The sequence below is a fragment of the Cottoperca gobio genome, chromosome 19, assembly GCF_900634415.1.
Source record: "Cottoperca gobio chromosome 19, fCotGob3.1, whole genome shotgun sequence".
In the NCBI taxonomy this organism is placed as follows: domain Eukaryota; kingdom Metazoa; phylum Chordata; class Actinopteri; order Perciformes; family Bovichtidae; genus Cottoperca; species Cottoperca gobio.
The window spans coordinates 4,722,754-4,735,428 of record NC_041373.1 but is presented as its reverse complement, the minus strand read 5'-3'; the positions used below and the strand labels follow the sequence as shown (position 1 = coordinate 4,735,428).

The 12,675-nt window shown below is 39.4% G+C and overlaps 1 protein-coding gene across 1 annotated transcript in view; it reads left to right on the top strand.

Moving 5' to 3' along the window:
* rnf213b (ring finger protein 213b) overlaps positions 1-12,628 on the top strand; it is a 35,661-nt gene extending 23,033 nt beyond the window's left edge. Inside the window, 23 exon segments of the mRNA XM_029456098.1 lie at positions 379-490; positions 633-837; positions 945-1,135; positions 2,200-2,322; positions 2,692-2,793; positions 2,876-3,118; positions 4,110-4,194; positions 4,296-4,330; positions 4,426-4,503; positions 4,505-4,524; positions 5,028-5,178; positions 5,280-5,439; positions 5,528-5,622; positions 6,379-6,627; positions 7,620-7,752; positions 7,892-7,975; positions 8,994-9,159; positions 9,652-9,853; positions 9,946-10,023; positions 10,223-10,420; positions 11,035-11,124; positions 11,529-11,707; positions 12,214-12,628. Coding sequence (XP_029311958.1) covers positions 379-490; positions 633-837; positions 945-1,135; positions 2,200-2,322; positions 2,692-2,793; positions 2,876-3,118; positions 4,110-4,194; positions 4,296-4,330; positions 4,426-4,503; positions 4,505-4,524; positions 5,028-5,178; positions 5,280-5,439; positions 5,528-5,622; positions 6,379-6,627; positions 7,620-7,752; positions 7,892-7,975; positions 8,994-9,159; positions 9,652-9,853; positions 9,946-10,023; positions 10,223-10,420; positions 11,035-11,124; positions 11,529-11,707; positions 12,214-12,352 — 3,118 coding nt within the window. The 3' untranslated portion in view covers positions 12,353-12,628.
* Positions 12,629-12,675: the final 47 nt, after the last annotated feature.

Genomic DNA, 12,675 nt, shown 5'->3' with positions numbered 1-12,675 from the left:
GTTTTAGTGCCTTGTCAGTAGTTTGAAGCATACTTTGATGATTATCGGCATAATATTGTGAATTTATTTCAGTTATTTTGGTCTCAGTTATTAAAACTCCATTTGGGGTTAAAATCTTATATTTCCAATTTTGTGGATTTTTTATATTTGGGCGACATTCTTCTCTACAGCCTGGCTACAAAAACAGAACATGTTCTAAAGCTATTGCTTCATGACGCTGTAACAAGTCTGACTTTTTGGAAATATTTCTGTTCAGAAGAAAAGTAAAACGTTTCCCAAAATGGAAATACTCTAAAGCATAAGTACCTCAATGTGTTCTTACTATAACTACAATAAGTTTAGAAACTGCATGTGTGTAACTCGTAGTTTATCTCTCAGCTTCGAGCAGGTAAAGGCTCACATTCAGACCTACCTGAAGAATCTGGAGGAGAATCTTCTCAACAGAGAAGACCGCACTGAACTCTACCTGCTGTTTGTCAACTGCTTCCAGGTAAAAGACACAAACTTCACTCGTCCGTTTCTCCTTTCGCTTTATCTTTTATTTTGGCTTCATCTTTGGTGCTAATTCGTACTTGTCCTGCTGCTTTTGACCATGCAAATTAAAAATCCAAATACTCACTTTTTTTCCTCAGGACTCTCTGTTGTGCTCAGAAGCGAGAGCAGTGGAACAGAGCGCAGAACAGAAAACACAAGCAGAGATCAGCTTCCTGAGCAGCATGGCCAAGAAACAGACTGCAGACAGACAACAGGACCCTGCAGAGTTCCTGCTCAACATAGCCAGGCTGAGAATAAACCTGAGCACTGCTGCCGGGCTGCTGGAGGAAGCTGCACGTCAAGGTGTGCAATGCTGAACTTCGCTTAACTTTAAATCCCAGCAATTCATTTATTCAGATCTCATCAGATTTTTCTGTTATGTTTTTTTTATGTTTCTTTATGAAATGCAGGCAGACCTAAAGACGTGGACGCTCAGTTCCTGCGGCAGGTGAAGGCGGTGTGTGAGGACTGTGGTAATGACTGGCACAGGGTTTACCTGCTTCGAGCCCTGAACAGACTCTCTGGTAGGGACTGCATACTGTCCCTGATGAACAACCCGGCCTGGAGATGGGTCTTCCCTGCAGATCTCATTCGACGTCAGGTAAAGATATCTTTACACAGAGCTGCCAAAACATCATTCTGACAATGTCTTGTAGTAACAAAGGAAGTTGTCATCATTCATTATAGTCATATAAGAAAACGGTCTGAAAGAAAATTCACACTTTCTGTGTCCGCGAGTGTCTGCTACGGTCCTCTTGACGCAAATGACCATCACCGGCATGAATAGAGTTTGTCTTTGAAGGAATACAAAGACGGCCACATTGGTGTTAATCTCCTGGCAAACAACGTAACTTACAGTGTAGATCGGTAAATACGTATGCGCGAAACGTTACACCGACGTGGACCCTCATGTGTAGCACGAACGGAACCGCGTGCACATCTGCAAAGTGGAAAGTAGGTACGAGCCTTAAGACTTGATCAGTTTATTCAAACTCTCATCCCCTCCTGCAGCAGGGAGGCTGCACATCGCTCCCTCTGTCTCTCCTTAGAAACATTTTCTGTACTTTTCAGAAAATAGTTGTATGCTTTTCTCTATAAAACTTTATTTTTGAGAAATATTTTCCTAACAACAGCAGTTATGTGCTGCAGAACCACAACTAACGATTATGTTCATTATTAATTTGTTAATTGTTTGCTGGATTAATCGTTTGGTCGATAAAATGTCTGAAATTAGTGAAATATCACAGATTTCCAAAGCCCAAGTATTCCAATCACTTGTTCTGGCTCTGGTTAACCCAAAATGTAAAAGTGGAACCTTAAGATTTTTTACATTTTTACATTATTATAATTATTATATAAACAATTAACGTATTATCAAAATAGTTACAAAAACATTTTTTGTCCATCAACTAATTAATCGACTAATTACTTCAGCTCTGCTCGTGTTGTCATTTAATGTAAACCAAGCTTTTTTTAGCACAAGGTAGAATTTAATGTTGTTAGCTATTTGTCAACTAACTATAATGCAGCCATAACATGGAACTAAACTGCTCTACTAACTACTATTAACTTCTCACTTCTCATATGAAATAGGATCCATAAGCTGGAACTCATAGCGTTTTTACCTTGGAAGGAAAACACTAAAATCTGATTTGTTTCTCACAGAGGATAAATCCAACTAACATGGACCAGTTCCTCTGCTGTGGGGCGCTGTACCGAGCCACGAGAGAGGCTGTGGACGACGTCCTGCTTGAAAACAGATCTGAAACCTTCCTGACACAAATACAGGTCAGAGAAACTGTTTATGAGCAATAATCCTAATGACCACTAGAGGTCAGAAAGAACACTTTAACTTTAAAGTTAACTTCAACTCACTTGTTTAGCATTTCTAGGCACTACATAAACATTTAGTTGTACGCATATACATGTTTTAATGTCCTCACATCATATTATGTAGAGTGTTTATTAAAATTCACGTTTATATTATTATATTTAATATTTCGTTGAATATTACGTTTGATTTTGTTTAGTTTTTATTGAAATGATTTAGTATTTTTTAACCACTTTCATAACTGTATGTTATGCTTTGTATTTTATTTTTGATCACATTAACTTCAGGGTTTTCTGTATTTCACATTTGTTTTATTTCCTGTGTAGAAGCTGAGAGATTCTCAGATGAGCCTGCTGGCTCTGGCCTTGTTCAGACAGGTCACCTGCCGCTACAAAGCCCCCGATGTCGACATGCTTCCCTCCCCGCAGGTCACTTTACATGATGTCTGATGTGAACTGTGTCTATTGTACATTTACTTTCTCTTTTTAACAGCTCCATATGACTTTACAGGACATGGCAAGACTGGAAGAGCTCCTGAAAAATGTAAAGTCAAAGGAGTTCAGGGAGTTCTGCACTGCGCTTCTGTCCAATCGGATTGGTGGACCGGGCTCAAGTCTCCGCATCAACAGCGATCTTTTGCCTCAGAGACAAACCCTCCTGGAGCTGCTGGTCCACCTGGACTCTGTGATCCTCAGTGGAAATGCTCTGATGGTTCCTCTTCATCAGATAGCCTCCCAGCCTCAGAATGTTACAGTAAGACACTTCTTATCTCTTACGTAATGGGGCACTCCAATATCTTTCTTCTTGTATCATGTCTTGGAGACTTACACATTCTTGAAAGACGTCGGTGTTTACCAGGCAGGGAGGATCTAACAAAAGATGCAATCAAAATTGCATTATGGGAAATGTAGGAACTTGTGTTTTTTTGGCCTGGCTCATACTAGGGACTAGGGTTAGGGTTCAAAGGTGTAATACACATGTAAATGTCTAAAAACATTTAGTTCTAGCACTATCCCAAATATTTGCAACAATTTTAAAACCTTGAGAAATCCGTAATGAAGGTTACGGTCTGTTTCATTTGGTCCTTTCCTTTTCCTATATATTTGAACTGGATGAAGAATGTTAGTCTCCTGGCGTCTGGATCTTAAGTTATCAGAGAAACAAGCTGAGCAAACGTTAGCAGCAGCTGAGCAGTGTCAGAGAAAACCAGATTCTTAGCATGAAACTGCCTTATTCAGTGTTTTTACTAGTTTAGTCCGTTTGTTTTGGAGGAGACCTCTGCAGATAATTCGGCTCCCAGTAAAAACCTCCTGAACGATGAACAGGAGATCCCACGCTACTTCACGACGCCACCAAACTCCATCTTCTGTTACTGTTTTGATTGAGAGACCTCTAGCGGCAGAAAATGATATAATATGTTTAACTTCCAACTTTATAGAAGTGCAGAACTAAGGCTCATCGTTTTCAGCTTCTACTCATTTTCACTGAACAATCACAAGTTGTTCCATATGATTTATATATAACAATAACATCAAAAGACACTGACCAGCTTAGTTCTGTTACAGTAAACAGAGTCTTTACAAGCACATAATTACAATTGGGTAGATTCTATTAGCATTTTTGTATAAACAATGAAACATTTCCAGATAAAACTAAAAACTGAAAATAATGAGCCACTGTTATAACGTACCTTACTCATACTCAAACCTATTGCACATTCACTCAACTTGCTTTTTCCTTTAAGAACTCCTTTCTGCCAACAATGCCCGATGATCACATGAGTGAAGTCAGACAGTGGTTTTCTAACGACCCGAAATCAAAGCTGTACTGTAAGTATTTTACTTTACAGAAGTTTAGGTTATTTTTTGATCATCACTTCTATGAATTGTCCATCCGGATATATTTATAATGTGTTTTACATCATTCACAGCTTGCGCCAACGGACATCCGTGCGTTGTGACAGAGGTACGAGCTGTTTTTGTCTCCCTCTTGCCAAACAATCCTTAAGAAAAGAGAAATTCAATAAATATTTCATGTTATGCTTCTGTATTGTCCCATAGTGTGGCAGACCAGTGGTTGTAGCAAAATGTCCAGTGTGTGGAGTCCCAATTGGTGGAGAGAGGCACAACCCAGTACAGTGGATTTACTCCAAGACAAAGGTATTCATCTCTGCAGTCTTTGTGACAGTATTTTCAGTCAAATATTTGTCATGATATACCTATATAGACCATAACCCTGATATTTAAATAATGTAATATTGATATCATGTTAATATTACACATATGATCATGATAATAATCCAGTATCTCTTAAATAAATGCTGTTTCTTTCTGTTCTCCATTTATCCTGTTATCAGATCCTCTGGTTGCCTTTTCACTTTCCATTAGTGTAATTGTTCTTTTTGTAAGCTTTTATACAAGTATGGTTACAGATTCCATCTCCATCTCCCTACACTCGTATTTTAATTGTAATATAATTTGCCAAAAGACGCACATTAAACAAACATTAAACAAAGTTAAAGATCATTTGAATTGTATTTATTATTTCCAATAGGTAACACCAAAATATAGTTATCGTGAATGCTTTTGGCCACAGTAATTGCTTATTGAAAGTCTGCTATGGTGACAGCCCTATTTTAATGTTCTTCCTCGTGTGTATAAAGTGTCACAGATCAAACTCGCACAGGACACATATTAGGAGAGGCTCGTCGGAGGTCTGAAGCCCCTGAAAGACAGATGACTTATGCTCAGTCCTGCATCCTGCGGCTGCTCACACACCTTGCCATGCTTCAAGGCGCTCTAAGAAATGACAGAGTGAGACTTCAGTTACATTTGCTCCAGATTTGACATATCAGTGTTATTGAAAAGATAGCATTATTTAATAATACTCCTGTGGTGTCTTTCTGTTGTTGTAGGGAGTTGGTAACATGATTCATCCCAGACCACATGATGTTTTCAACTTCCTGTGGAAGCACCTTGAAAAGGACATGCGTGTGTTGGGACAGACGCTGGATCAGAACATGGACAACACAGCCGTGACGGTTCATCTGATCCTCAATACCTGCACAGAACTAGGTGACTTTTCAAGGATTTTCACTTTCTGCTTCTATTGTTCGTGTAAAAAAACAAACACGTGACATAACTGTGCTGCATGTTAACAAAGGTTCCCGCCGAGCAACACAGGATCTGTCCTCCAAACAAAGACGGCAAGAGTGGGAGAAGCTCGTCTGTGATTCTGCCATCAACCCAGTGCTTCAAGTAAGGAATACATTGTATTCAAACGCAGTGCATTAATTGCTTACAAGTCTGTAACTGGAATCATAGCATCGGTTTCACTCCAACATCAAGGGCGACACTTACTAAACAGGGTTTGAGTGTCAAACTCTTCATTTCCTGCATTCTGGTGAATTTTTATGCACCAATTTATGGTGGAAATGTCTTTATTATTGTAAAAGAAAACACAAAATTCAGGCACCAGGTGACAAAATATGAACATATAATGGTATATAATGCAGGAAGGCTTTCAGGTATTGCTCTCCTGATCATCTTTTCTAATTGAATGTTTTGCCGAGTCAGCAAACATGTCATGATTTACTGTTCCCTGCTCCTTCATGTCTTTTGTTTTGGTAAGTAACTCCTTTAAATGCGTTATTGATACGTTCATTAATTGAAATGATTTTATTAACCCCTGCACTTTTAATAGCTCATGTGTTTCAGCAAGATTTCTGTTAATGTTCAAAACGTTCTGCGCATTCATAACATGAGAAGTCTAAGAAGTCATAATATTTTGAGAAATTAAGTTGAGAAAAAAAGTGATATTACAAGAAGAAAGTCATAATTCTACGATAATAAAGTCAGAATATTTCAAGAAAAGCAAAAAAAAAAACTATTTCTATTTTTTTTAATCAATATATAAAAATAAATTAATATATTGACCTTTCCTAAAGAAAGACACAAAGGTGTGTTGTGCTACATGGTGATACAATGTGGTTTCTTCCACCTGTCTGTTTGCAGGCGTTGCACAAGAATCTGGCTGAAGCTCAGGACAGGATCAGTGCTGATGATACACTCGCTGGAAGTCCCCTGATGAATCTCCTCTTCAGGGACCCCGGGACCATGTTGTCCCTCCCCTCCGACTGCCCGACACATCGCTCCTCCTTCTGGACTCTCCCTGAGACGCTGACAGTGGAGCGCTTCTCTCAGCTGGTGGGAGAAGCGCAGGGACGCAGCTCCTTACCCCTGCTGAGCCTGTTCCTCAAGAAGGTACCGATCATCTTGAGGGGTGATGTGAAATCCTTTTCATCAGGACAGAAACAGAATCTGCATCTAGATTTAAATTTGCATCAAAAACAAATAGTAATCCTGGAATATTGCAGCAAAGATAAATAGTTCCAAATTTCAAGCAACTCAGACTGAGGACCTCTGAGGCTTGTCATTTTAAATTCATCCTCTTGTTTCAGTGCCACCTATAAGTCAGAAGTCATCAAATTTGTCAGGATCTCTCACAGAACATGTGTTTACATTTCATATAAATAAAAATAAATGTTAGGTTTTTTCACTTAAAAGTGTGGGGAGGTGGAGACAGAGTCTGTAACCAAAACTGTACGTCTAGGAGGAGCTGGATTATTAACACAATAATATCACATGTGAATTATTTACATGATATCAATATTTATTTTTTGTGTTATCACGGTTATGGTCAATACTGAAAAACTGCCACCTGGACATTCTGTTATGTTGTGGCCTATTCTGGAATATCCATGTGAAACCAAGTGGTCCTGAGAAAAAGAGATATTATGTTATAGATATTATATATTATAAAAAAGAAACATCTCTTCTTAGGAAGGAAAGATATAACTTTATTAATCTGAAATTCTTGTGCCAGTAATTGCTCAAAATGACAAGAACATAAGAATAAAACAACACTAAACATATGAATAATAACACTTTAAATATAAAGTGCATACGAAGCAATACTAACAGCAGTGCCTATTAGAATAACTATAAAAGTAAGATAAGGTAGTATTGTGCATGATATTGAAAATAATATTGCCAATGATATTGAAAAAGTAATAATGCACATGATTTTGAACTCTTGTTTGGGTCTCTCATGTCCATGATTTTCCTCCAAAACAATTTTTTTTTTGTTCTTTCTCAATGAATATTAATGCATGTACTGTAGCATCACTACATGTTGTTATATGATCTGTGGCCCTGACATTAGTGACATATTGTTTTGACTCTGTTCGTCCCAGAGACACTGTGTGAGGCAGTTGCATCACCTGCCTGAGCTGGCTGCTCTACAGTCAGACCTGCTGAGGGTGTTTCCTCTGACGTCAGACTCCACAGCTCACACTATTGCACAGATGTTGCAGCAGATACCAGCAGGTATATCAACATTTCACTTTTAATTGAACATACGAACGACATAAAGTTCAAGAATAAACCCCGCTCTTGACATCACACACACTATCACACACACACACATACACAGACACACACTGATCTTTCTCATTGTCCTCATTAGGACACCAGAAGAAGATGCTGCATGAGCGAGTGGAGAGATTCATCAAGGTGTGGAACTGCCTCAGAACAGAGGTGGCAAACAACGGTAAGCATGTCTCCATTAACATTTACCTCTGAAGTATGAATGCACAGCTCTCACTGCATCAGTTATAATCTATGCATTGATCTGTCAAAAGTAATATTCAATAACATTTTATTTATATATCCAAATATCACAAATGTGTGGGCTTTACAATCTGCACAACATACGTCACCCTCTGTCCTTAGATCCATGCAGCGGACAAGGAACAAAAACTCCTTAAAAAAAACAAAACACAATTAAATCACAATCAAAAAACATTAATGGGGGGGGAAACCTCAGATAGTCGTGTCGTATATACAGAATAAACAACATAATAAAATGACAACATAGACAATCCATATGATAATCTAAACATATATGAAAAGAATGATCAACTATTACCAATGTAATAACAATAAAGCACTTTTCTAAGTTAAAGTTACTGTGATTTACAACATGGAATTAAAAATGTTAATTTGATCAATTCTGCGACAAGACCAGCTTAGTCACATGATTAGAATTCAAGTGGTGATCAAATGTGACAATATTACATTATTATAATATTTCAGCTATTACTGATGAGAGTGAAATGTGTGGCCAACACTTTTTTAATCATCATTTTAAATTAAATTCATTGTTAGATTAATTATTTTTAACAGCGTTTGAATCTGAGTTTAAAGCAGTTTGACAGCAGTGTCTTCAGTGTTTGGTATCATAATACTGAAATAGTGAAAACAACACATTTTGTCTCATATTTTAGAATAATTGAAGACATAATTCTGTCAAATGTTTTACCTTGATCGATAGTAAGGATGATTTCTTATTATTGCACATATTTATTTAATGAACGTGTTGAATCAATTTATAATCAGCAAATAGATTTGATCAGAGTTAAAGCAGACCTCTGATCCATGATTAGCTGCGTCTTTTCACTTTTCACTTTTCCCTCTGTGTGTGTGTGTGTGTGTGTGTGTGTGTGTGTGTGTGTGTGTGTGTGTGTGTGTGTGTGTGTATGTGTGTGTGTATATTTATATATATATAGACTTGGGTGTGGATGGGAACTTGTATGAGAAGGAGGTGACGACCGAGAGCTCTGGGGAGTTTCTGACTCCGTGCCGACATGGACCGGGGTCGTGTCTCCGAACACTGGTAGACTTCCTGTCGGAGACTCACAACAGCCTGGTGAGAGTGAGCCACCAAGAGGACAGGTCAGTACGCCCGGACCAGAGCCAAGGGCTGTTGGGTTTTGAGCAGTTCATTTTAAAGCTGTGTTCAGACTGACAACAGCAGTTCATGGAAATACAACTGCAGGGTTCCACCAACCACCAACTGTTCCTCTACAGCAGGGGTGCCCAAAAGGTCGATGTGTAGGGGTAGATCGTGCACCGTTAAAAATAAATATACATATATATTCCCCCAACGGAACCCCACGCCCCCTGAAATTCAAGTTTTTTGTTTTTTTCTTGCCTTGCTCATTCACATTCCCTCCTCCGCTCTGTTTCGCTCTCGCACACACACCTACAGTCAGAGACAGAGCGGAGGAAAGGAGAGGAGGGAAGTACGCACCAGCAGGGAGTACTGCAGGGGGTCGCAAAATTATTTGTAGATAAAGCAATAAAAATAAAAAAAAGAATTGTAATTATTATTATTATTGATGAACTCGGCTGATCATGGACATTCTCCTGTTTAATTTCCTCCAGTGAATACAGTGTTCCTTTAGAGAGCGTATCAGAAACCCAGCTGACCCTGTGCAGCCCAGAAAGAGAGCTGCTACCTCTGGCTTTATCACACTGCCACTACACCCTGAAGAAAGGTGGGGAGACGGACAGCAAGTACGACCTGCCAGGCATCCAAACCCAGCTGGCCCGCCGCTACCTGGCTGGAAAACCACTTATCCAAGCGGTAGAAATCAACACCAATCATACAGATCATACTGTCAGGTAACACCAAACCTTCTGCTAACCGGCACTGTTGTCCTCTTTGATCAAAATCAGGACACCTCAAGGTACTTGAACAGACACCTGCAGGACTTCTCTGTGGTTCTAACCGAGGTCAGAGGCAAGATTCATCAGGTAACACCATTTCAAGCACTTATGAACTTTAGTATTTTACGGTAGTAAAGTCTTCATCTGGAACTGACTAATGCCAGCCGAAGAATGTTCACAGCAGTTTCCCCTGTAGGATTTTGTGAGGCCACTTTGTTAGAGGTCAAATTCCTTCCCTCACACTCCTCTCGCTGGCCTGCTGACAGTTTCCCCGTCTGTACCACAGGAACCGCTGAAGGGTTCGGTGAGCAGCGCCATGAGAACGGTGCTGCGTTCATACACAGATGTTTGTGATGCTATGTTCGTGGTGGACATCGGCCTTCGCTTTCTTGGCAAGACAGGCGGGGATCCACACAGTCAACTGTTGTCCTACCTCACTGATTCACTGCAGATGGAACGGCAGATTTCCAGCGTTGTAGCCAAGGTAGAAACCCACGGATATTTCCATTACAACACTGCTATGCACAGAATGTGATTTTGTTGACATCGTTTCGTAAGCAATGTACCTTTACAACACCCATTTGTTGTTGTTTTCTTTCTATAAACCCCACCATTTAAAGACTACTTTTTAAACCTTATGTGTGGAAATAAGGGAAATATATATAATAATATATATTGCTATATTCTGATCTCACTGAAAAGTACTTTGTATATTGTACTTTAAACTTAAGTTTTTCTCTTTGAAAATTCACCATTCCAGACATTCTTTGGTTGCTTTCATTTCTGTAAAGTATAAAAATCTATCAGCAGACTTTTGAAACGTGCATGCACTTACAGTAAACAGTTGGATTGTTGTTGTGCTGCAGTGCAGATATTGAAATTCAATCTCCACTTAATCTGCTTTACCAACAATCCTGTTACGCCGACTACAAACTTTGTGATGGATTACACAAGTCAAGCAAGTTTCACGAGTTTGCCGCACAGGAATGAATAGAGGAATGAGTAGCTGTGATAGAAACAGATACATACAAAGCGCTTATGAGCTGTTACAAAGGAGCTTTTGAAATATTAAACCTGTGTGTTTCATTTTCATTTTAGGGCCTTGGAGACAACAAACTTGAACACAGCATATCCACCTGGCAGCTCCTGACTTCTTGGAAATCTGAGCTTATGCTAAACAGAAAGCAAGTAAGTATAAATAAAATCATAAAAATACAGGACTTAATAGGATGTTGCAGAATAAAATAACATCATAACAAACAACAACCCCATTTTCAGTCACACCAGTTAAACTGTGCATTCACCAAGTCCCTTTAAAGACTTAAAACCCAAAATCCATGAAAGAAACTCCACCCGTGGTGACCACAGTATTTGTCTTTGAGTCATTATTTTCCCTCGTGACCCCGCTGGCTGCCACACACCACACAGTTAAATGTTGTGGGCTGTAATCCATTGGAAGTGTGCTGTCTGACACGGCAGGCGCCCCGAGTTTGACCCCAATAAAAACAGAATTCGAGGAATTCTTCTGCAAAGCACTGTGTTGTATTTCATTAATTTTTCTGAATAACACTTTATTCCTGATCATGTTTCAGGACCCGTTTCAGAAGCTCCCCTCTAAGTTCCAGGAGAAGCTCTCTGAGGAGCAGAGGAAAGGGCTGAAGGTTTTCCTTGCTGTCACAGACGTTGAAACTTTCTCTTTGGAGCTGCATGAAATTCTGCTACTGAAGACCAACAACAACGTGCCTGACCAAGGATACCAACCTCATTGGGAGTAAGCACAAGCCATTTGTATTCCCCCTTTACAGTGAAAACACAACCAAATGTACCATTTGTGAGGTTAGTAGGTGGTCCAAATGGTAAAACAATCCCAAAACATTTGCATTATTGACATGTATTCCCTATCCCCTAGGTGTTTTTAGGAATGTGAATGTTTTGTAAGCTTATGAATGTAATACGTGTGCCGATTGTCAGTTCAAAGATTACCACCCTAGTCTAAAGGAATCCATTGATTCTAGACAGCTCAGAGTAAAGTGTGGTGGTCTCACTCGGGGCTCTCCCCTGGGATTTGGAGCCTTTTGACTTCCAGGACGAGAGCGTGACCCCTCCAGGCAGCCATCTGTCAGGGGAAAGGAGCTTAAGTTGTATCCCCTCAGCCACAGGTCATTTCTATTGAAGCAGCAGCTGGGCAGGGAAGTGAATAGGCATGCTCATAGTGAAAACAATGTATGCCGTGCTAACAGTTGTTTTGTTTATGCCTTCCCACCCTGCTGTCTCCAGCCTCAGGTCCACCTTAGAGGTCCATTTGGAGCAGAAAGACCTTCCAGTTCTCCTGAGGCTCGAGTCTTTACCAGAGGACATCACACTGGGACAAGGGGCTGACGTGTGGAGGGCTGCTGTAGAGTTCAAAAGAAGATAAATGATTTCTACAGACTTGTTTTTGATCTTTTTCTTTTATGTGATGACTTTGTATTCTTATATTACCAATGGGATATCTGGATTTAGATTGAATATCTATGATTAATGATAGGGCATGTTCTTATAAGCCTAAATATGTCTGTATATTTTTTATGATGTCTAAAAGTGACAAAATTGTTCAGTAAATGCATTTAAAGTTGGCCTATTATTTAATTCATTATGTTATGTTCAATGTGTTAATGAGGAGTCAGGGAACAATACAAAAATCTGAATTTTGCTTTCTGTGTGGTATTTTTCCAACACTGAAAAAATGTCTTCTTCTTT